The 25,983-nt window shown below is 38.2% G+C and overlaps 1 protein-coding gene across 6 annotated transcripts in view; it reads left to right on the top strand.

Annotated features, from left to right (window-relative positions):
- The window catches only part of magi1b (membrane associated guanylate kinase, WW and PDZ domain containing 1b), a 155,521-nt gene that overhangs the window by 44,201 nt on the left and 85,337 nt on the right, over positions 1-25,983 (top strand). For all 6 annotated transcript variants that reach the window (XM_065241473.2, XM_065241471.2, XM_065241472.2 and 3 more), the window contains exon 2: positions 23,042-23,158. In XM_065241473.2, coding sequence (XP_065097545.1) covers positions 23,042-23,158 — 117 coding nt within the window. The remainder of the gene's footprint in view (positions 1-23,041; positions 23,159-25,983) is intronic.

Here is a 25,983-nt window from a genome sequence, read left to right as displayed (position 1 = left end):
GCGGTAAAACAGGTGACCTTTGTGCCTGAACAAGTTAATATGAACTAACCAAATTACAAAATACTATTGCAAATAAAATATCAACAAACATGTAAAAATCTGAATTGTACTAAACTTAAATGACTTCCGGTATATCTGAAACCATCCTAATTGTATTGACTGAGTGTTTGTCTATGTGAAATAATGCATCAAGGCAAATTAATGCAGACTTTGTTTCTTTTCCCGAAGAACAAGATGAGGAAAACTAGGACTCCGTCTATTCAGCGTGCCGCCATTGTTTTTGTTGAGTGGATTTATTGCATTCTGCAGAAAAGGAGGAAGAAAAGATGATAGAATAACACGGCAGATATTGTATTTTGCGTAAAATTAAGAATTTACTTTTAAATACTGACCTGAAACAATACTGATTTTGGTGGCAACTCATACAAAAAATTGCTAATTATCACGTTTTGAAACCAAACTCTTCATATGGTTCTTGCAGGAACCTTAAACTGAACGGTTCTTTCTTTAGGGAACCAAAAATGGTTCTATGGCTTTGCTTATACCTTTTGTAACAGCTTTATTTTTTAAGGGTGTATACTGTGTAGTATGGAGGGGACATTCTCATTCTAGAGAACATTTTTATTGGACCAAAATTTATATCCACCCTTGTGTACAAGATGATTCATCATTGTTTTATCAGCTGTTTTCCAAGAGAAGAAACAATGTACATTTTAAATTAGCCTCAAAGCTAAACTTACAGCCCTAAAACAATGTTTTAAGATCTATTTATATAATGCAGTTCTGATAAAAATAACTTCAGTTTGATTTCTCATTAAAAACACATTTCACTGTGCTGTTTCTCCTTTGCCTGGATTTATTTATTCTTAATATTTGGAGATTTATTTTTGAAATGACAGTATGCTGCTGAATATCGATTGATATGTTATTCTCCATCACACAAATGTTGACTGTGAGATAGTTTTAGTATTAAAAGACAAACATTCTGTCACACATCCAGTCCAAAAGTATTGCACGTGGAGTCACATGAGGAGCAGTCTGTACAGGAATGCTGTCAGCCGCTGAACCTTCTTGCCTGTGTTCGTGACAGATTAATTTCCTCAGTCTCTACAACGATGTCTCTTCACTTTTCACATGTGATAAATGAGTGTGTTGATGTAAAAAGCACACCCTCACCATTTATTCATTCGACACGGTAATAAAGGACAAAATTAACCGTTTTGATGAAATGTGAAGGTTTTAAGTTTTTTTTGGAAGGGTCTTGTGTCAGGCTGTATGTATCCATAAAGAATCTTGGTAATATCTACAGAACTTTTCTAATGAAAGTTTCTACAGACTATAAAATATTTAATGGAATTGTTATGAAGATCCTTTTTAAGCACCTTATTTAAGGGTATCATCAGTGTAAAAGTTATTATGCTCATGTTTATTGCACCATGTATTTGACTGATTTATTGAAAGCCTAGCTGGTATTACGCCTCTCATTCAAGTTACATTAGACATTGAGCTTGTGCTCCGCTTTGTCTTTGGTTGGATCTGTCTGTCTCTCACTCTATTACACACAGACACACATGGTTTCGATTGAAGTTGACATTTGAGGTCATCATTGAGCAAGAATTGTAAATGGAGTTGATAAGCCATGAAATTATCCTCAGTGGAGACCCCACTTCTAGAGGATCAAAGAAAACCTACTGTCAAAACTTTCTCTTTTCACTTTAAATCTCTCTCTCTCTCTCTCTCTCTCTCTCTCTCTCCCCCAAACCAACACACCAAGCACATTATTCATTTGAGTGCTGTATATCATGGTGCACCTAAAGTTCAGTTTCTAGTTTTCAGACATTGTTTTATCTCTTAAGAAATATAGTTTTTTACTAGAGGTAGAGGTATGGGATGGATATACCCATTTTATATGAGTTTACATATACTAGTTATTTTTGTCCTTTTTTATCCTGTTTATTTTCTTGGTTAAAAACGGTTTGGTTTTTACTTCCTGCTTTAATGACGTCATTAGAACAGTTTTTGATTAAACTCCGCCCACAGGAATACGTCAGTCGCCAGCTAAGCTAACGGCAAGCTAAGCTGCTGTCAAATAACAACACATTAAACAAACTACACAATCAGAACTCGTTACGTATTTCTGAAGGAAGGACTTCATAGAACAAGGAAGACATCGGCCCGTTTTTAGGACAGTGAAAACAGCGCTATACACATAAGTAAATTGTGTGAAAAATACCGCGTTTTTACACGTGAAACATGAACATATGTTATATTGCGCACTGTAAACACAATCAAAGCTTCAAAAACACAGAAAGAATGGGACCTTTCAACCATATAATGTATGTATTAATACTTTAAAATTAAAATATAAATTTTAATACACTTAAAAAAAATTATTCATTCAATTAACTCAACCAAAGGTAAGTGGTTGCAATCAATTTTTTTAAGCAACATTTAAAGAAAAAAGATTAGTAAAGTAAAATCAAATAAAAACCGTTTGTTTAAATGTAGCTTAAATAAATTGATTGCAACCACTTACCTTAAAAAAATTGAGTAAATTGAATGAATAATTTTTTTCAGTGTGTATATATATATGTGTGTGTGTGTGGGTGTGTGTGTGTGTGTGTGTATATATATAAAAATATATACAAACCAGTATTTCTGAATAGAGATTAAGTGCATTTGAAGTGAAAGTATTTGATGAGCATTCGGTTAATGTCATTTAGTGTTGGGCGATATGCCCCATTTTGAGATCGTCCTATCGTCAGCCTGTGAGATCGGCGATACACGATAGTATCGGGGGGCGGGGCAGTAGTTTACTCATTTATTTATTTGTTCATTTATGACAAGACTTGATTGGTGGAAAAAAGAACAAGAGCAACACCGTCATGAATGCATCTTTCTTAAAACTAATGCCATTAATCTGAGTGCGTCATTAAAGCCCAGACGCTCTTTGCGTGCCAGAGAGCGAGAACAGGACACTCGCTGGTTTTAACCCTCTGCGCGCTAACAACCTCTCTAGTGCAAGGAAATGTCAGAGATAGGGCTGCTCAATTATGGGAAAAATCATAATCCTGATTTTTAACACGATTACTTAATGACTGTAAAAACATGCACCTGCGCAGACACACGCAGCGCACATAAAAATAATTAAATGCATTTGTTTAGTGCTGTTGCAGAAGGTTACACGTGTCAAGCAGTGGTGCTCTCAGAGGTGCCTTTTTAAACACACTGGTCCAGCGGAACACGATCATATTTTAAACACGAGGGATGTATTGCTAAAACTCCCTGAAAAGCATATCATAAACAGGATTACTATCTGACTTCAAGTTCAGACAGAGCGCAGCTCTCTGCACGTACGCGAGAGTGGCGCCAATATGCAGCGGGTTATATTTTAAACAAAAGGAATAGTTTGCCTCAGCTCGCATGAAACGCATTAAACCGCACAAATACATAAGGATTACTACTTCAGTTTATGTTTAGACTTCGGACAGATGCGAGAGCGCGTGCATGTGAGACAGAGGGAAGCGTAGCTGCTCATCCACGCGCTGGATTTAGGTGCTAGAACGAGTCCGAGACGCGCGCATTAAGTGCATCTGCGTGCAAGAAGGAACTCTCTCTCTACAAGCTCTCCGCGTAAAGTGAAGCACAAACCCTCATGCGAGGAAAAGCATGCAAAACTATGATGATGATGATGATAATAACAACCATTCGCCAACTATCGTCATGACTATCGCCATGAAAGCCTGCCATTGGCGATATGTCGGACGATCGTCGATACACGATACTATCGTCTATCGGCACAACACTAATGTCATTATTTCATTTTTGTCATGGTGGCATTTAGAGGCTTTTACATCTGAGCTCCTCATATGTAAATATATGTCTTGGAAAAAAATAGGTGTTTCTTTAAACCCTAAAGTGTGAAACACAAGTTCTGTGATCTCGGGCCTGCCAGCATGCTGACAGTGTGAAATGAGGGAGACCTGGAAAGTTTCTGCTTGTCCCACCCCAGTATCATTCTCTCAAATCTGTATCACAGCTGTGTCAATGTTGTAAAAAAATCACATTCTTCTCAATTAAAGCTTTGTCTGTTTGTCCAACCCATTTATTCTGAGGTGACCTCAAATCGCTCTCAACTGAATTATAGTTTATGTGTGTTTACCACTGAGCTGAAGAGGTCTGACTTCCTCCCTACCCGCAAACAAAGAGGGTCATGATCCTGATAAATTGCTACAAAAAGTCTGTTTTGGGAAAAATTATTTTATTTGAACTGTCACTCTGGATTCAGGTTGAGATTAAAGCTGCACCTGTGTTTAAAGGGATAGTTCACCCAAAAATTAAAGCTGTGTTATCTCGCTTTTATGTTGGCTCAAACATCATGGAGTACAAAATATCAAGTATTTACGTTGCCACTTCCATAGTATGAATACAAAGACCAGTATCAACATCTTTATTAAATTTCTCCGCTTGTGATCTCTAAAAAAAGTCATATATGGTTTGAATGTCATGAGGGTAATTAAATGACTGATTTTCCCTTTTGGAGTTTGCACTAGAAGTCGTGTATAATGGCGCTTGGCACAGTTTTGCCATCGTGCTATGGTTGTAGGTGGTCCAGGGTGGGAGCTGATGGGTGGATTGGTGCTATTCAGAGCTATTTTACTGATTCAGCACATTATACTGCTGGGCACATCTGGAAAAGCAAAGGGGAGGGAATGTGGGGAAGAGGTGTACCTTCTTAGACTTCCTTTGGGCATCTGGAAAAGTGAGTCACTTGAAAGTACTTTTTTAATTTGAGCCTCATTTACACTGAACATTACTCCCTTTTGGATAATCCACCGTGACATATGAACATACATGTCAGCATATGGACGTGTGTATCAGTGGGCGGTAAAGTAGTGACGGTTGAAATGTCAGTGTCTCGATGTGGCATAAAGCACTTCAGCTAAAGAGCTTATAGCTTAGGATATCGTCTTTTTCAGTCTGTAAAGCGAGTTGAGAGGATAGGAACAGGAAGAGCCATTAAAGCGAGAGATGGTTTCAGCTCTTCTCCAGAGGAAACAAGAGATGAGGCACTAAGATGTTGCTTTCGTGTTACCATGGCACTTCCTTGGGCATCGGTCGGAGAGCTGTTTGTTAGGTTGTTATGGTTGTATAGATAAGTGTTCAATGTCTGTATATCTATCTACAAAAACATTAAGGCTGCATGATATTGGAAAAACTTCTTATCACATTTTCTATCTATACAATACAATAATGCACTGTCCTATAAAATCAGAACACTACAATACTGAAAATGTGTGCCCGGAGTAAAGTCTGTTTTTTTCTGTATATGCAAACATACACGCAAATTCACAGCCTTGCAAAGCATAGTTTATTTGTCTTGTACGTGTACGCTAGGGCTGGGCAAAAAAATCGATTTTTCGATTAATCGTTTTTTAAAACGTGGTCGATTCAGAATCGATTCTCAAAGAGCAGAATCGATTTTTTTTTCACATATTTTTTTTTTGCAAACATTGAACGTAAGATTAACGTTAATCAAATTACTAGTCTTCTTCACTAGATTTCACACTCTTTTTTGCGATGTTGATGCTACCTTCACATAAAAAGTAAGAGGTATGGAAGCATTTTAGATTTTGCAAGCAAGACGACAAGGTTAGTGTTGTGGCTTTTAATTTCTTTTTATTAATTACCCACTTGTAAACTTATGTTCACTGTTATTTTTTATTAATATAGTATTTGTATTAAATCTATATTCATTGAGTTGAATCAAGAATCGAGTATAAAAACCAACCCGAGAATCGGAATCGAAAATTTAATCGAGAATCGGAATCGAATCGATTTGATAGCTTGTGAATCGAAATTGAATCGATCTGGAACATCTGAATCGATACCCAGCCCTAGTGTACGCAGACGTTCGACGCATGCACATTGCGACAAAATGCAATGCATCTCCTGAGCAAAATCCTTTTTTTACATGTAGGTCAATATGCACGAACAGGACAACGTATTGCATTTTGTTGCAATGCGCATGCGTCATTGCGCATGTACGCGGATCCTGGCGTATGCATAAAAATGGGACTATACTCTAGATTGACATTACAACGAATGAGTGATCTATGCCTGCCTGTGTGTGCACAAAAATATTTTATACTAGGGTGTTTTAGATGTTTAAAACTTAACGTTAGCTCTTTTTTTTAAATGTGTAATTTTATGCAATAGCAAAAGTGATGCTTGCCTTTGCAAACACCACAAAAAAGTAAAAATTTATAACCGCCTAAAAATTCATCTGGTTCCCATATGGGGCCTTAAGTGTGTGCATGTATACATTAATGCTCTTTAACTGCACTTACGACCATCTTTTTCCAATTTTTCACTTGAAACGCAAGCTTTATTTTATTTGTTTAGTATTTTCCCATTATTCTGAAGTTGGAGCGGGCTCGTGCTCGGGATAAGAAGAGTTCATGTTCCTTAGTTGAAGTTTGACAGCCCAAGGACTGTTGTGTAGCCGCAGTGCTGGTGATATGGAGGGCACGGTGGAGGAGAGACTGAATATGTTTGTTTTAGTATGTGGGAGGGTTATTTGAACAGGGCGGGGTTGAGTCTAGATGGACTGAAGTACTGCCAGGTAAAGTTGTTGTGTAATTGCATCATTATCTCTGTTTTCTTGTTCGTGAGGTCATTCATTTCATTAGGCGGCAATAATGTAGCTAGTGAACGGCCCCACTACAAGTTTCCTTGAGAAAGCTAGTTAGCAGCAATAAACAATTAATCACGACTTTGTTTGTATACAACATGTGTCTTAGCTTTCAGCCTCAATGTTATCTAACATTAAATCATGTAGCAGTTAAAGGGGGGCTTTTCAAAGTCATCGCAGCAAGCACTATTTTTTTATTAAATTTTATAGGAATGTTTTGGGGGGGGGCAGATGACCACCACCATATTTGTAACTCAAGCTTAAAGACACAAAACACTGCAGTCCATTGCCGATGAATAACTGAATGCACATTTACAATATATCACATAAAAATATTGTAATATTACTGTACTGTAAGTAACCCAGATGTAAATGCTGTATTACTAGGTCCCACATCCTAGAATGTATGTAGCGAATGAGACATTAATAGTAAAAGCATCTGTTTGAGGTAGACAGAATATAAGCATTATTAAGATTTAGGCTCTCTTTTGACTATACTTGGGCTCACTATGCTACACATTATTTAACAATGACATTTTTTAACATTCCATGCATTAAAACATGGGCATGAATGGGACACTTCCTACTTCTGTGCCTTAATGGAGAAGAGGAAGCAGTGTTTTCTAAAGAAGAAAGGATGGAAATTGGAAATGAGGATACTCTTGTAATGAGAGGAGATGGATTGAAATGGAGATGATATTAAATATATGGAACCTATCGTTTCTGTTCCTGGTCCCATAAAGAGGTTGATGACATATAGCATAAAAGCGTTTAGTAACAGCACAGTAGATATAAATGATAAAGGAGCCTGCACTGCAAAAAGCTGCCAGTACCAACTTCATTCCAGACATTTTTTTTTCATGTTATAAGAGAAAACTGCAGTGTCTACAGCATATGAGACCTCCGAACCCCTGCGTTTTTGCAACTTGCCTTTTCAGTATATATTTATTCTATCCTATCTTGAAATTATATTGGAACTGAAAGTGTTTTTGCATTTCAGTATAAGGCAGGTGATTGGCATGCATTCAGCCTTTTTTTTGCATGGTGCATGTTGGTTGGCTGCACAGATTGCAAAGCCCCTTGGGATCCATAATGGACATATGGGTGCATCTTTTAAGCATAAAAGTTTAGAAAAATATGAAATTTGAAGGGCAAGTCATTCAAATAGCATGCGTTACACATTCCCATGGCTGTTGTATTTTAACTGAATATAATGCTTTTTTCTTTCACACTAATATACACTCATATCACAGCAAAACTACCAAAAACACCAGATCCAAATTTGTATCATTTTCACTTTAATGTGTAATATGAATAAATAGTGCTCATAAACATCTGTTTAACCTCCTAAGACCTAGGGCCTTATGTTTAAAGCGTGCGTACGCACAAAATGGGTCTGGAAACGTGCGTACGCCAGTTCTCACGCAAAGGTTGTGATTTATAAAAAACAAACTTGATGGGAGAATGGGCTTGCAGGGTGGGATATTAAGATGATTCATGTATGCACACTTGCAGGTGATCTGTGATTTATAAAGGGAACATTGCTTTGTTTTAGAAGTTTTCATTGTTTTTGGTGTATGCCATTTTTGGCTTTTGTGCGTACGTAGACTTTTAGTAAGGATCTTACGCACATTTTTATACATGACGCCACTGGCGTGGTACGTGGTCATCACATTTTTTGTTGTTTGCACCATTATACTTAATTCTGTGTAACTGGAACCTGTTGTACACAAACGTGGACACTTAAACTGCTAATGTTCAAAGAAATATATTTGGTTATTTTAATTATTGGTTCTTCCTAATCCTAACCCCAAAATAGCTAAAAGAAATCTGAAAAAAAAAGACAAACCAAAGCTCGGGTCTTAGGAGGTTAAATAATATCCTCTATTAAAACGAGTGAAGGCTTGGACCCGGAAACAATATTCCTTACGTCATGACTTAACAAGCGGATGGCAACCTTGAAACTATATTTGTATATACTATATATTTAAATATATATTTTATTAGGGATTCACAGAAACAAAACTTCTTGAAGCTGAATAAAATGAAAAACTCAACCAAAGACCGAATACCAAACAACCGAACAGTTTTGTTTTCCTAATTATTTTGCCAATTTTCTCACAATTGCACAAGTTACATTTTCAGAATGTCCTTTTTACTATATTTATTTCACAATATTTAACAATGAAATTTTTTAACATTCCAGCATTCCATCTTTTTACACCTGGTCACTTCTCTGATCAGATTTGTTAAAAATTTTCATTTCACATTCGTTGAGCCTTGGCTAAACGGATTTTGTTCCGAATGTCTATTTCCGTGCAAAATGTAAATAGCTTATTCATTACTATGCCTTAAGAAACTTGCAACAATGCTTATATATCACTGTATGCTGAGCAGCGGACGCGCACCTGCGTTGCACGGTCAAGCACGAGCAAAGGGAGAGACAGTGGCATTTTGGACAGAGAAAAAGCGCTCAACAAAGTGGTCTAACAAAAAGCTTATTGTTAATAAACTTTTTATTTCTCGTTTAATGTAAGCGGGTTTGTCATTGTAGGACTTTACTGGTTTTAGGAAGTTTTTAATACATACTGCTGACGCTCTTCGTCATTCCTCTTCTCATCTAAAGGTAAAGTCTCTTGTTCTCGCCCAGGATCGCCGCCGTGTCTTTCTCACACCCTGCATGGTGTTCAGGATGTCTTGATTTTAAATAATAAATGAAACTTGCAGTGCAGTATGTTTTTGCGTCTTTCTCGGACATGTTTGCTGCAGTTGCGCGTCTTGTCACTCTGCACTGGTTAACTTACTATTTGATTGTGTCACCAAAGACTTCATTGTGCGGTAAATTTTTTTCGGTTATAGTTATTTTCGGCCGAATAATTTCGTTTGCCGAACATTCGGTGCATCCCTAATTTGTATACAATTTCCTACTTTTATGTGCGATACCTTATGCATGTAAGAAAAGTGTGTTATAAGAGCTGCCCATATTCAAACACCGCTTACAGATTAATCATTACAGATGCATGTGCCACAGTTCGAGAGAGGCTTTATGACCGAGAGATTTTATTGCTGATCTAGGATTTGAAGCTTTCTTTTTTAGCTCATGCGATTTAGGTTAAATTGACTTTTCTGATCTGTTCTGGGATCTGGAAGTCATAGAGGAGTTCTTGCCAAATTCGTTTGAGAAAGAAATATTAGGACTCTGTACTCTTGTGTCTGTATCTGTGTTAATGTGTCTGTGTACTGTAGTATATTATGTATGTTTGTGTACAGGAGAGTGTGCCATAGTATGCAGTATGCACTGCTTTGGAGAGGTGGATCAGAGCTGCATTTAGGACACCGTTAGATTAGTGTGTCAGAGATGAAAAGACTTGTTTGGGAAGGTGCCTAAGCCCTTGTTTATGATGCATGCATGTATGTACTGTATATGTGTGCAAGCACTGAGTCTAGATAAGTGTAAGCAAGTTAAGTGACTGTACTGCTGCTAAATTTAGACTCAAGCAGATGTGGTTCACATCACCTTGCCCCATCTCGGTGTGTAACACTTTGAGGTCCTGTGACTCCACACATTACTGTTTTTGAAACTAGGTCATGGCTGTCTGCTCAAGGGTCAGGAATGAGGGAGGAGAAATGACGGAAGGTGATAAGCAAAGGATTGTGTGAGTGAAATCATAGCATTAACAGTGCATTAACATACAGTGCATTAACAAAGCAGTGAAAAAGTCAGTCTTCACTAAAAGTTGCACATTTCATCTCCAGTTTAATTTAATAAGGTTTTTTAGTATATTCAAATAATGACTTGTGATGAAGCTTATGATTTATTTTTACTATTTGAAAGGCGTGTGTTATCCCATCATGCTAGTGGATATCTGCCATATTCAGTCACGCCCCCTGGTGGTGCAGTAGGAAAGATCTTAGCAGGTTCAGTGTTCTTGGCTCATCTGCCTGATGCTGTTTGCTTACACAGAGCTTCTCCTCCGAAGGCTCTAGGCGGGCAGAACACGCTTTAGTCAAGTTACTGTGCTGCATCAGCACAGCATCATTGTGGATGAGTGAGAGGAAGAAAGGTTTGTGTTGTTTTTTAAGTGGCTGGCATGCTGCTTTGGCCCTTATGTGTGTGTGTGTGTGTGTGTGTGTGTGTGTGTGTGTGTGTGTGTGTGTGTGTGTGTGTGTGTGTGTGTGTGTGTGTGTGTGTGTGTGTTTTGATTTGGTGTAGGGGTGCCATATTGACATGCGAGTGCGTCCTGCTGCCATGTACGCTGTGGGGTGCTGTTGTCTCAGTATGGGTTGAGAGTGGGTTATATCACAGAGGCTCTAATCAAACCCAGTGGTGGGGCGACACAGAAACAGCAGCAGGGTGAGAGAGAGAGACGTGGAGTAGGACTGATGGTAAAAGAAAGCAAGGATCTGATCTTTAATCAAAATGATTAACAGAGAATTAAAGGGGACAGAGAATGAAAAACCATTTTTACCTTGTCTTTGTTGAATAATGGTAGTCTACCCGCATTCACGAACATACAAAAAGTGCTAGACATGCTAAACATCTCAGTCTCATAGAAATTCCTCTTTTAGAAATGTCAGCCAGAAAACGGCCCAATCTGAAAAACTGATGCTTATGACATCACAGGCATCTCACTGCCCCTCCACTTTAAAATAATTGGCTACATTTTTTGAGTGGCAGCACAGTCAGCCAATCAGTAATGAAATTGCAAGTTAAGCCAGTAGGGGGAGCCAAACAGGTGCAAAACCACTTGTTTAAAATCCCCCACCCTAATAGAGCTATCTGAGAGAGGTTTTTAGGAAGCTTCTAAGGCATTACAGACCCAAACAAAAATTGTTTTGTCTACATGTCACATCACAGAACAAGGATAAATACCCTGTTCGATCATTCTATGTCACCTTTAAGTCTACTAACCATCATTAGTCAACACCAAATACATGCTTTGAAAATGACATCCAGAAATATCATTTTAAGCTTTGTCAGTTGTGGTTTGAACAATGCATCTAATGCTGTAGTTAAGATGCTATTATCTCTATAGATTACATAACAGTTAGGGCAAATATACTGCCAATGAATCATATTGCTGTGCATATTAAGCATATTAAGCAGTACCCGCGTCACAACCGGCGGTATCTCAGAGATAATTTTTTTTACAAAATCTGTTGTATTTTATAGTAATTTTAATTATATATTATATGTTTTATGTAAATATTCTATCAGTTTAAAATGAACTGTATTGCTTTTATTACTTTAAAACAAGCTGTTTTATCTACATACACCACCCTTTGCATGAAAGTTGCGTTTTGTCAATATGTTCACTACGTCCGAAACCCCCACTTCCATACTATATACTATAGTATGCGAAAAGCACTACTTTGCCTACTGTATAGTATGGAAGTAGGCGGTTTCAGATGCATCGGTTGTCTTGTGCTGCGTTTACACCAACCAGCGTCAAAATCGCGTCTACTGCGCCTAGTTTGCTGCTTAAACATTTGAATGTTTGAATGCATTCGCGCGTCTAGAGCGAAGGAGACGCGTGGAAGAAGCAACTATTTGACGCGCGTCAGAGGCGAAATCTGCTTCTTGTGGGAGGGGCAAGTGCTATGCGGTTGTCTGTTTGCAAGATGGCTGATGTAGATTGTGCATTTATCGAGAGAATTTGTATTTGTTTGTATTTGGTCTATGGGGGAAAATAAACGGTGCGGGTCGATAAACGTCACGTGACTCAAAAGTGAAATGTGTATTACAACTTACCAGGTTGCCCAATGTCCTCGCTGACACTCTTCCAAGCGGGGTCCTTTTTATTCCTGTCTCTATAGAAAAAAGAACTTGTGTCGTATAGCTCCGGGTGACTGTTCACGGACTATATCAAGGCTGTTTTTCAATATGCGTTCTTCAACGATCTTGCGTCCTTGTGTCCTCGCTCTACGTCATCATTAACAGTCGAAGTTCAATTCCAATTCTCAAGAACACAAGTACAGAGGACGCGTGAAAATACCCAGATGAGTTCTTGATATCGAGGATGCATCGAGTGCAGACTTGCGCGCTGAAATCTGGGGAGGTCACGTGACTAGCAGGAAGATCGCACAAATCTTAATTCTCACAACTGCGTTCTGTGTTCTCGCGACCTTCTGAGTTCGTTCTTCCAAGGTCGCCTGGCAAGACCAGTCTCCACGAAAACACAATTCCGTTCTTTGGGTTCTTGGAATTGAGAAACAGCCCAAGCCTTCATGTTGAATGAGTGGCTCTGGGCCGGGCTCCAGAAAGCAGGCTCCTGATTGGTTAACGTGGCGCGAAAATCCGGCAAAGTTCAAAGTACAGCGCCAGACGCTCAATTAGCGCAAATGAGGCACTGCGAGACCTCCAGACGCGCGTCAACGCGTCTTCACATTGACTTGACACTGAAATCATCCATGCTTCACACCTCTACCACGGCTGGTGTAAACGTCATCGTCTAATGCTGCATGTTTTTCCTGTGGCTGCGCCGGCTATCATAGCTTAACTATGTGTTTCAAAAGGGAGGGGTGAGCTGTGGACTGAGCCTTTGGTTGCAATTCACAGTTTCACCACTAGATGTCGCTAAAAATCTACACACTGGATGGGGTCCAAACCCTACTTCCATGGTTTGGTTACAAACATTTCTGAAAATATCTTCCTTTGTGTTCATCAGAATAAAAAAAATGTTGTGGGTTTGTAACAACATGAGAGTGAGTAAACGATGACAGAATTTTTATTTTTGGGTGAACTATCCCTTTAATATACTTAAATGTGAAAGTACACTCTCAGAAATAAAGGTACAAAACTCTACCTTTTCTGTCACTGGGGCTGTACCCTTTCAAAAAGTACAGCTTTGCACCTAAGGATTCATTTTAGTACCTCAGAAGTACATGCTGGGACCAAAGAGAGCTGATTAGCACCTCAAAAATACATATTAGTTTCTCAAAGGTACATATTGGTATTAAATCTTCTGATAAAAGACCTTGGGTAAAAAGGGAGATTAGTGTATTTGCCGGTCAGTTGCATCAAGGGTCTAAAAGTGCTATGTAGCTATTTGAGAAATGCACATCCTATGTAGCTGCGCTGAAACTCATTTAAATTAATCTGTTCACTTTAGCTTTAATGATGTCTGTCAGCCCCCAAAAAATCGTATTGGTCCAAAATCTCAATTGTATGTTAAACATAAAATAAATCCTGATTAGATGTTATTATTTCATTCACTTTGCATGAAAATAGTAGTTTAGTAAAATTGGTGACTTTACGTCAAAACTTCGTTATTTTGTATCGGTAGATCCCAAAGCAGCACAAATACGCACTAACAAAAGGATTATTAATCCACCCTAGTTTATACTACTTATATCTTGTTTTACTAATTTTCTTTTAAAATGTCCAGAGTCATTGCGACGTAAAGCACATGTACAATTTGACCAAATTAGAAAATATTCATATGCATACAAACAATGATGCTAAAGCTGCTTTTACCTCTGTTCCTATCAGGCTTGGAAAGCAAGCTAGCAGTGCTAATAGGCTGCGTTAATGAACTGGGCTACTCCACACCAGCGGTTCAGCTCTCCTATGTTAATCCTATCAGAAGGGCCTGATTTGTTTGGTGTTGTGAATGTTTAATTTGGATGTTTGACTGGGTAGGGAAAAATGTCATTGTCAGAGTCTTCTAAATCCTTTTATATGTAACTTTTTTATTTAAAAATTGCTCATTTATGCAAAGTGGAGAAATATAATTGAATGCATTAATATTAATTGTAGTAGTATTCAGTAAACAAGACCACAATTTAATAGACCAGAAAGTAAATGGTGCCTTGACATTGTTGCTGGGAGAGTGGGGAAATATGAGATGGGGATATATATTTATATACAACTCTTTATGGCCATGATCTCCGGTCCTTCAACAGTGCTTTCTGGACAATTAAATGCTCATATGAACAAAATAAAGTATTAGAGCCATATTACCTTATAACCTTGTTTTTTGTACGGTTACCTCGACCAGATTATACCATCTAGGTTGACTTTTTTCATATCATACATGCTAAGGGAACTTACTAAAGATAGGCCTACAGATTTTCCTTAACACATGCGTCCTCTTTACCTTAAAGCACGTTGATGACCCAGACAGTCGGACACGACCATAAAAACCATTGAAGCTAAAAAGCTTATCTGATACAGGCATTCAAAAGGGACGAGTATAAATGACAGCTCTATCTGATCAACGCTGCTGCATATGTGAGATGAATCATTGGAGGCATATTTTTTGCCCCGAGTGCTGGGAATCGATAAAAGCAATCTGGAATGTGGTAAACTATTTCACTTGCTACTATGAAAAGAGATGCGGTAAAGTGTCTTTTTGGCCTCATATGGTCATTTAAAATCCTCAAACCGAACAGCGATAGGCTGCGATTGTCATAAATTCCAGGGCAAAGCAATATGATACTTGTCTTAATAAATGAGAGGTTAAGATGTGTGCCTGCACAGTGACACTGCGGATATATAAAATGAAGGGTAAGTATGTGTTTCACAAGGAATACATTTAAATTGCCAGTCTTTTTATTATGAAATAAAAGTGCCAGTTTATATAGTTCACATATAAAGAGGTGAGACGCTAAATGCCACTTCTGTCAAAAATGAGATGATGATATTAACTAAATACTTTTGGCATGTATACATTTATTAAATATTTGACAGAATCCATGCTAAATGATAAAAATGCTAATTTAAAACCTATCAGACGCACTTCATATGCTCTTCTTTAAGCAACCCTATTAAATTACGAACTACACCAATCAGTGTCTAATGTTTATGTTAGCTATGTAAATAATTAAATTTCATTCATGGTGCATTATCAAATGCAACAGCCATAAATAACTAGTAATGCTTACCAAAGATTCATTGTTCCTGTGTCTTTCGTATGAGCTTGTTACTGTTAAGTACCAGGAGGGGGCAGCACACTTAAACGTCAAGACTGGATGGGTGCTGCTCTGGCCAGCGTTGCCATGGCGACAGGACCCAGTGTGATGCAGGCCAGGCGTAATGGAGTGAAACACAGAGGGCAGTGTGGAGCTGGGAAAGAAACGAGAGCAGAATAACAAACAGATAGGCACTTGTTTACAGTCCTCGTACCTGCTTTTATTCCACGCATGAATCTACCGAGCAGAAACGAGCTGTCTTGGTAATAGTGTCCCACTGTATTTACCAACACATCATTACAGTGGAGTTTTTGTTCTGGGAGACTACATATTTAACAATTTACTCCAATTGTTAACATGACAGTAGCATTTGAAATGATCATAAAATTCCTTCAATTTAAATGAGGGTGGATTAGGGTGATGTCTTGGCCGATCATGTGGGGTTTGTGTAATAAGATCTGCTCTCATTAGATGACACTGACAGCTGTAGCGCTGTGTCCAGAGGGCAGCTGAGAGCATCCTTTTAAATGATGCTTAATTATGACCGGGCCAAATGTGAGCACTTCTGATTTGAGCAATTCTGTTTGATTTACGACGTTTGTGTCTAGTGCGAAAGAGAGACAGGGTCACGTAAAGTAGATTTTGATAGGTTGACAGGAAATTGTATATCCAACCACTCATCTTTTTAAAGTAACATTGTTCAACAATAAAAAGTGAATAGAGGAGGAAGCTTTTTTGTCCTTTGAGCTCGCATTGTGTTGCACAGTGATGAATATTTACATGTTTAAAAATTTACATGTTGCTTAGTTGCAGAGGTGTGCATTAGCAGCGCAAAAGGTCATGGGTTCGATTCAGGGAACACACAAGTGGCGGCTTGTGACTGCTCTTCCGAAGGGCGGAAATTCAAAATACGTGTTCGGAGGGTCGTGTGTTGCTTGGGTTTTCAAAATATGTGTTTGTTGAGTCATGTGAACCATGTGCATCACGTGTTTTGTCAAAATAAGTGCCTGCTCCACACACGTCAAAACCGTTTATGATAAAAGAGACGCTCACGTTCACAAAATACACGGAAGACACTCACTTAACAGTAAGTCTGATTACGCATGAGATTATGCGAGTATCTGGCAAGCGCGAGCATCTCTTCTTTCATAAACCCTTTAGATGCGTCTGCAGCAGGCATTTTGACAAGACACGTGATGCACATAGGATCACTCAACACGCAGAACACATATGTTGAAATTACGAACCACACACATAACGGGCTACATACATGTTGTGACGAACATGCATTGTGCGCCCTCGAAAAAAGAAGTCATCGGCCGCCACTAGAACACACAAACTGAAAAAAATAATGCATTTACTGTAAGTGTCTGCCACATACATATATATTGTAATTAATTACTAATATGATAATTTATACATGTCTGCACGCCACATTATGGTATTAATTGCTTATTAATGCTATAAAGAAATTCCAATTTGGCATTCCAAAGTGTCCCTTTAACTCACTTAGAGAATTATTTTAGCAACTTAAAGGTCATGGGTTCAATCCCAGGGGTTACATTTATAGTGATAAAATATGTAACTTGAATGCTCATGTAAGACATTTTAGATAAATTTCCCCTTTTAACTTGGAAACATAAATTTACACTGGACTGAGAGAATATGCTTTGCCTTCTTATTTCAGAGGTCCAATGCACGCCACTGGTTGACTGTGTGAGCGTGCGAGTACATTTTCACACTCTATTTACTCAACTGTCAATCACGGTTTTATTTTTTCCTAAGAGCTTCTTTGAACAAAGTTATATTGCACGCTTTCACGCACAGGCAGAGGAAAATGTTCAGAATGTAGTTTGACTCCATAAAAATGTGCAAATCTGACACTTCTTTCATTTTTCCGTCTCCAAAGCCAGGCAAGTAAAACAAGCCGCTTTTCAGTTACTGGATTTCATTTTTTCCAAGAGCTTATGGCAGGCGTCGACTGGCAGTGATGTGTCTGAGTGGTACCAGGTCTGTGTTCAAAAACGCAGAATGGTTTTTCTGATCCAGTAATCTCTTCTAAACACAGTGCTTAAGTTTCTCCTGATGAGATCCAGCAGGTAATTGGAAATGCATCCTGGCAGTTTAGGTTTCCAAAATTCGTCTTGCACATATGCGTTAATGCAGATACACGCAAATGTTAATCCAGTCTGTTTTGGCCATCCTTGCCGTTGGAAACCCATCAGTATATCTGCCAATTGCGGTTTGTTCTCTTATTATCTATTTTAGGAGGGATTCAGGGCTCGGGCACCAAATGGTGTCCCCCATACTCCCTTTACACAGGAATAAACGCATACATTTATCACTTCTCATTCTGCCTGTTTTCGGAAGAGTAGAAATACTAGATGAACAGAACTGAAATATCCAATGCTGTGTTATGGCAATTCTTACGTATTTTACCAGGTGGCTAATTCATATTAAAGGCGAGGTGCATGATTTTTGAAAAACACTTTGGAAAAGCGAGTCAGGCCAAGTACCAAAACACACTTGTAGCCAATCAGCAGTAACGGGCGTGTCTATTAACGGTCATCGTTGCCTGGGTTGTGTATGTGTGGGGCGGGTCTATCAGAAGAAGGTCCAGATTCTATTGAGGTAGGGGCGTGTTTGTTTAGGTGATTTAAAATGTCAACATTGGCTTTCAGAGATCATGCACCCCCCCTTAAATTTGTACAACCATATTTGTACTCTTTTTTTTTTTTTTTTACAATTTGCATGTTTTTTATTTTATGATTATCATATGTTTTTGCATGATTCACGTTGTACTAATTCATATGTATTAGCCAACTTGTGGCTAAAATATGGCATGACGGTAACAGTGATGCGCGTGTTGATCCGAAATGAGAGGGTCCCTGCAGTCACCCGCGGTTACCCGCGGTTACGAGCCATCCAAAAATATTTTTAATGATATTCAGGTCACGGTCGGTCGGGTCGTTTGAAATAAAAATGCAAGTTTACTATTTTAAACAATTACTACTTTTAAAAAATGCGTGCCAGGGACCGGGTCAGGTAAACTATTTATTTTTTAGTTTTTTGCAGTCCGAGTTGCGGGTGAGTTAGTTGAAAATGTCAGTCGGGTGCGGGTTGTTTATACATTGACCCGCGCATCACTGACGGGTAATAAGATAATACTCAGAAGTCAGTACCTCTAGCAGCTCATCGTCACACAGCATTATGGCCACGCTTTGTAAAAACAAACTACGCCATATAGTTTTTTTATCTCACGTATTTTGACCATATAGTGGACTCAAATGTCATTCTCAAATGGCATGTAGTTTAGCAAGGCTTTGTGTTCGACCGTGCACCTACGTTTGTATAAATGCAAAAAAAGGCTCTAGAATATACCGGGATAGTTATCGTATACCGCCACGTTTCCCAAAATTACCAAGATATGTATTTAGGTCAATATCGCCCAGCCCTAGAATAAAATATAATAGTCGGTATTGGTCTAAGATATGCTTCTCTCCCACTTTCAGAGTATTTTGTAATCGTGTTTGAAAAAGATAAACACTTGCTTCCTTGAAAAGGTGCTTTTTAGACCCATTCTTTAGTGCACTAAACCCATTTCCATAATGCACGTAATAAGATTATATCATGTGTAATCTATGCATTGCGTGAAAAAGTGTGTGGGTCTGTGTAAAAAGATACCCGAAACATTCACTGGCATACACTCTGCTGACTAAAATTATTCCCTTTTGAGCCCTTCTGTATTCACCAGACTGAATAATAATACAGTAAGTCAAGAATGCAATATTCTAGATAATAGACATGGAGAACCAAATACATTGGTGGCCAGTGCTCAAGAAAATTCACAGTGGCAATTCAAGTCATTTTACCTTGCTGTTGACACACCAGCTCAGAGCATATCTTGCAGTTTCTCATGCTACGTCCTTCGCATTATTTGCAATGAAGGTAATGTGGTGGTAGTGCTATTGTACAACCTAATTATTTTATAGATAAGTCAGTCTTTAATTTTATCACCCATCTTCACGCACGTATCTATATCATTGCATCTCTGCAGGCCAGGAGCTCAAATCTCGTCTGGTTCTTTGTTGATGTTGAGTCTCTGTGGATTAGGAGTAAAGTGAGTTTGTGATGATTGATGGGGGATGGACGTGTAGTCTGAGCTCGAGTCTGGCTGGGGTAGGTTTAAGTAATGACTTGCAACCTGTTGCGGGGATTAATTCACAGTGGTGTGCCGCAGTTCGAACGCAAACGCCATGCCGCACGTACCAACTCCACAGGAAGATGTTTCCCACTTGCATATATTCCCGTTTTAGTACTGAAAAGTCTAATGGGTTTTTCATTGACAATTATTTTTAGACTTGGATTTGGCTAGATTAAGAAACGATCCTCCAGAGGATCAATTAAAAGAGAGGCTTGTTTCTGACCTTCTAGCTTAAATCTGGTAAGAGTCGGTTCTTGTTCTGTAGCTTCAGTAATTGTGCCACCTGCTTTACATGGGGGTGGCAGCACAAACTATGTTAAAGACTTTATTAGATGTAAGATAAATCTTTGGTGTCCCCAGAATACTCATGTGAAGTTTTAGCTCAAAATACCATATAGATAATTTATTATAACATGTTAAAATAGACATTTTGTAGGTGTGAGCAAAAATGTGCCGTTTTGGGTGTGTCCTTTAAAATGCAGATGAGCTGATAAAATTCAAACACTGATCACAATGATGGTGGTTTGTTTCTCAATTGTGCTGAGAATTATTCTGTCTCTCTCTCTCTCTCTCTCTCTCTCTCTCTCTCTCTCTCTCTCTCTCTTTGACTAAATGGCTGTGGCATAGTTGGGTAGTGCAGATTTAAGGGCGGTATAATTGTAATAAGATCTCCTTATGACATCATAAGGAGAGCCAAATTTCAATGACCAAATTTTTCACGTGCTTGCAGAGAATGGTTACCAAAAACTAAGTTACTGGGTTGATCTTTTTCACATTTTCTAGGTTGATAGAAGCACTGGGAACCCAATTATGGCACTTAAACATGGAAAAGGCAGATTTTCATGCCATGGCCCATTTAAATGCATGTTGCATTCTGTGCAACTATACTGACTGTTTGTGTGAATTGGCCTATAATGAAACAAACTGGCTTTTGAGTGGTGGAACACAATATTACATGTCTTAAACATTTGCAAACATGCTTTAAAGAGTACTATATATAGTTTTTGATCTAATAAGTACTCCCCTTTGATTGGTTAATTTAGACGATAATGAATTTTTGTTCTATTTGTCTTTATATATCTTAGCCAGAGTTCACTGCAGAAGTACTAATGTAATATCAGACTCTGCCAGTCCACACTTATCTTAGTCAGTGTGCTGTGCAAAGGTAATCCCCTAATCCCATAAAACGCCAAAGGAGGAACCACATTAGATATCACATTAGATAATGGTTTAGCAGAGGTTCTCAACTAGCTCTGGCCCTCGAAATGTACTTTTCTGCAAAGTTTAACTCCAACTCCGATCAAACACACCAGAGCAAGGTAATCGAGGTCTTCAGGAAAACCAGAAAATTCCAGGCGCTCCGCTGAGCCTCAATATAAGTTGCAAAAATACCGTGCATGCGGATGTTCATGTCGCAAATGTGCCGGCACAAACCGCAAGCTCGGAAAAAACTGGTATTGTGCTATTGATTCTCAACCTGTGGATGTTTTTCACCGCTCAAAGGGAACTTACACTAAAGCACAGTTCACAACAGGTTTGGTTGAGACAGCTCATGCACAAAGGTAAATCTAATCTTGCATTATAGCGATGACGCTGGTAGTGACGATTCTCTGAGACCAATCAGTGATCTAAAGTGTTTTCACGTCACATTTTAGTATCACCTCAGCTTGTTTTGGAACCCCAACAGAGGTGGTACTAAAAAAGTATTGGGTACTACGTACTGCACCCACTGGAAAAAAGCAAAGTGAGCTGTCCCAACCCATGGGGTACTATGCAATGGAAAAGCGCCAAAAGGGCTCCAAAGTGGACCACGTCTACGAATCATTTCGTCACTAAAGCATCTCGTCGACGTAGGACTACACAAATGCAGACCGCTAGTAGGTAGCAGCTATGTATGTAACCCATAGTAGCTGTGCAACAGCTGGAGAAGAAGCAGCTTGGGCAGTAAACCCACCAAAGAAGAAGCAGCAGCTTGTTGTGAGTGTTATTTGAGAAGACCAGCTGTGATGGAAGTGGACTGCGACTATTGAGTTAAATATCACTCCTCAACTTGACCCATCTTTGTTTTTAACGTCATAAGCAGAAATTCGTATGAGAAAATGTGAATTTTTTTGACCTGACAGGAGGGGTTCTAGAGGACCAATAACAGCACTTGCGGTCCGTGTAGAATGGACGCATTGTCACAACTTAGCTGAGGTGCGCATCAGGTTACACAGAGCTACACATAGCCTATGGCGTAGGTCCTACGCGGAACAATAAATTGCGCTTGAAGGCCAAAACATTATACGTTTGGGGGCGGAGTCTTAGACAAGGCAGATGGCGACCAAGTATGCTGACACCTTTGGTTGCATTTCCTTTTATGATATAAAAAATTAAGTTCTTTGTTAAGTATGCAAGGCTAAAGCAAGCGAAATAGATACAGAGCGACTCGTCATTAAAAGCAAATTCTTCAGAATGCCACAATGCTATTAATCTGGTTAAGTGAAGTCCCTGGGCGAGTTGCTTATATATGTGAGAAGCGGAGGGTTTGTGGGAAGGCCAATGTCTGTGACTTATCTGGCATTGGCGTGGGCACCCAGCGGAACCACATTAACACATAAACAGCTTTTGGCTATTGGCATCTCTTTGAAATGGTGCTGGGTAAGCGATCTGTGTCTTCTGAACAGATGGTGGAGCTGAGGGTGGGAAATGTTTCACATGGCCCACTCTATTGCTGCTTACTCTGCGTTGAGGTGGCAGCCAGGTATCCCCACGAGTGTGAATCTAGGTGTGCCACTACGTGCTAAAAGCTGGTCCTAATGGCTCATGGATTACGTTTCACGCCTATGCTCATCAATTAATATGTTTGTAGTTATTTGTTTATCCGTTGGCTTGTTACGAGACAGAAAGAGGACGCACCTTTGGGCTGTGCTAATCTTAGATGGTCTGCATAGTTATGGTCTTTCCTATCAAATTTCTCCATTAAAAACAATAACACTTGAGTTTGCATTATTAGACACTAATATTTTTCATTCAGGCACTGTTTGTCAGAGTTAAGCTGTTTGGTCCACTTCCTTTCCGTGCACTGCAGGTCTCATATGTGTCATATCACTGAATTCGACTCTTATTCGTTATTGCATGTGCAGTATCTCACAAGGGTTAAGACCGCCAGCAACATGCACTACAGCGATAACTTAATTTTTTTTTTATAATTCTGCATCGTTTTAAAGGTGTTTTTGTTTCTTTTGCAGGAAATAAACTCAATAAAGACCTGAAGCACTACCTGAGCCAGAGGTTTCAGAAATCATCCGCCGACCATGAGCTTCAGCAAACCATACGAGACAACCTCTACCGCCATGCTGTGCCTTGTGAGTATCAGATTTATTTCTTAAAACTCAACAGCACTCCAGTCTCCAGTTTATTCTTTACTGTACTTTGCTGTATTTTTCTCTGCACTTTTTTTAAATTTGATATGCGAAAGCTGTGTTTGCAGAAAAGTTGTGGCTACACTGATTGTACAGTTTGTACAGACTGTAGTATTCATTTACATTTAGTCATTGGGCAGATGCCTTTTTTGCATTCTGGATCATTTGTAGAGGTTTGGTTGTGCAGGATGGGAGTCCAGCCAGTAGCGCATTGCAATAGTCCAGTCTGGACAAGACAAGAACCTGGAGTAGGACTTACGTAGGATGTTCAGATAGAAAAGATGTAATTTTCCTAATGCTGTGAGGGATAAATGGTGTTGTATCAATAACTAAATGTTTTAGTCTCTAGAAGTTTAGATGGATATTTTATCTTGTTAGAAAAATCTGTAAAATGTTTGTGTTTGTTGTATTCATACATTTCATTCTTTACACAATTCATTATAGGCATGTTCCCAACATGAGGACTCTTATAAGTCTTAAAGTTGCAATGAAATGAAAAGCTAATTAGTTTTGGAATATTGTGGTATTTTTTTTTTTACAAATGACATATATGTGCTTCATTATTTTTTTTTAAATTCATGTGCCCTCATAATCTTTAATAAAAAAAAACAAATCTCCTCCCCTCTTCAAACGATCTCTCTTTACTTCCGGTCATATGCTATGCCCGGTGGGCATGATCCAGGTGAAGATAGCGATTAGCAATTAGCAACACAACTCAACTTCAAGCGATCCAATCAAATCTCAATAAACAAATTCAAATCTAGCCCTGCCTTATTTCATTTCAGAAGCCGTTTCACTTGAATAAACGTCACCACGAGGAAAATAAGGCATTCGCCACTTCCGTTTCATGGTAACTTTAAGGCATGCATGGTCCACTTTTTAAAGGAAAACAACACCGTTTTTCAATATTTTACTATGTTCTTACCTCAACTTAGATGAATTAATACATAACTATCTTTTTTCAATGCATGCACTTAATCTTTACATCATGAATGTGTTAGCATTTAGCCTGGCCCCATTCATTCCTTAGGATCCAAATAGGGATGAATTTAGAGGCCACAAAACACTTGATTGATTATGTTACTGCGCCGAGGTTGAAGTGCTGCAAACTAAGTGCTCTTCCGCTATACAATATAGTTCTCAATTTTTATCCGCTTAAATAATTGCCACGTATTATTTTGTGCCACCATACTTACTCGTGTAACTAACATTCTTTAAATAGGGAAAACATGGAAGTGTTTGTTGGCTTCTAAATACATCCCTGTTTGGATCCTAAGGAATGAATGGGGTTAGGCTAAATGCTAACACATCCACAACGTGATGTAAAAGATTAAGTGTACACATTGAAAAAAGATAGTTATTAATTTGTCTTAGTTGAGGGAAGAACATAGTAAACTATTGAAAAACGTGGTGTTTCTCTTTTAAGCGTACGCAAGGGTTCAATTTTTGTCATCAGAAAAGAAATCTGATTTTTTTAAACCCCGTTTACATACAAAAAAATCCTCGTAACAATTTGCACGAACTTTTTTTAAGTAAAATTTACCTACTAAAATCAATTTACTTAATAATGCATGATAAAACATATGTTAAATAATTTATTAAATGTTACTTAATTATTTTATTTAGAAGTTAGATTTATTTTAATCGTTTAGGTAAGTCTATTAAGTTTTTTTTGAAAATTGAAGCATTGCTGTCATAAAAATATTAAATAAATCGTATTTACTGTTTGTTATTTTCTTTAACATATTTCTATGGACCTAGTTATTTTTAGTGTTATAAATGGCATTATAACACAAAATTCATGACTGACAACAAGTCACTCATTGAATAAACTTGATTCTGAACAGAAATGCACACAAACTGCATTTCTTACATGCATAATCAGCACTGTGGAGAGAATTACAATATAATGTTCTGAACAGGGTTCATGTAAAGAAACACTGAACACCTGAACGGTGACTTCACAAAATTATTATTTACAACAAAACAACATCAATAATATAAGAGCTTAAACCTTTATGACATTTTGCTAACAATTATTTAAGTAGTTAAAGTTCTTAGTTCTTATTCTGTGATAAAGCTTTAAAAATAAAAATATTCAAGCGCAAAGAATTGTGGGTATTCCTTACAACATGTGCAAATAAATTTAAGTAAATTTTACTTAGATTTTTTAATTTAATGGATTTAATATTTTTAAGTTAAATGAACTAAGATTTTTTTACTTGAATCTGCTAAAGTTTATGTGCAGTAACTATAAAACAGTTAAATAATACAAGAAAATATCTAATACGACTTACTATTCCCACACAGTTCATTTTTTACATGAATTAATTGTGTATGTATCATCATTTTACTTAGGAAAATCTAGTTCTCAATAAATGTTAATATTATTATGTAGAAATTATTAGAGTTAATCTAATAAATATTACTACACCAAAAAGTTCGTTTTTTCAGTGTAGTATGCATAGGTTGAACATGCGTGTACGTAGTATGTAGCCTAGGAAATGCATTGCATTTTGTCGCAGTGTGCATGTGTTGAACGTCTGTGTACAGGTACAAGTCAAATAAACTATGCTTTTCAAGGCTGTGCATTTAACTGTGCACGTACATTCACGTGCATGCCACCAAACAGACTATACTCCAGGCTTTAGACATCTAAATTTTGTAGGAGTACAGTTTACACAGTCCTCTCATGATTTTCTGTTTGAGGATGAAATCATAATATGTGACCTTGCCTGTAAAAATCCAGCTAGAATAGGTTTTGTGAT

The sequence above is a fragment of the Paramisgurnus dabryanus genome, chromosome 14, assembly GCF_030506205.2.
Source record: "Paramisgurnus dabryanus chromosome 14, PD_genome_1.1, whole genome shotgun sequence".
NCBI classification, from domain to species: domain Eukaryota; kingdom Metazoa; phylum Chordata; class Actinopteri; order Cypriniformes; family Cobitidae; genus Paramisgurnus; species Paramisgurnus dabryanus.
Note: the sequence above shows the minus strand (reverse complement) of the source record. Positions and strands in the feature narration are given on the sequence as shown.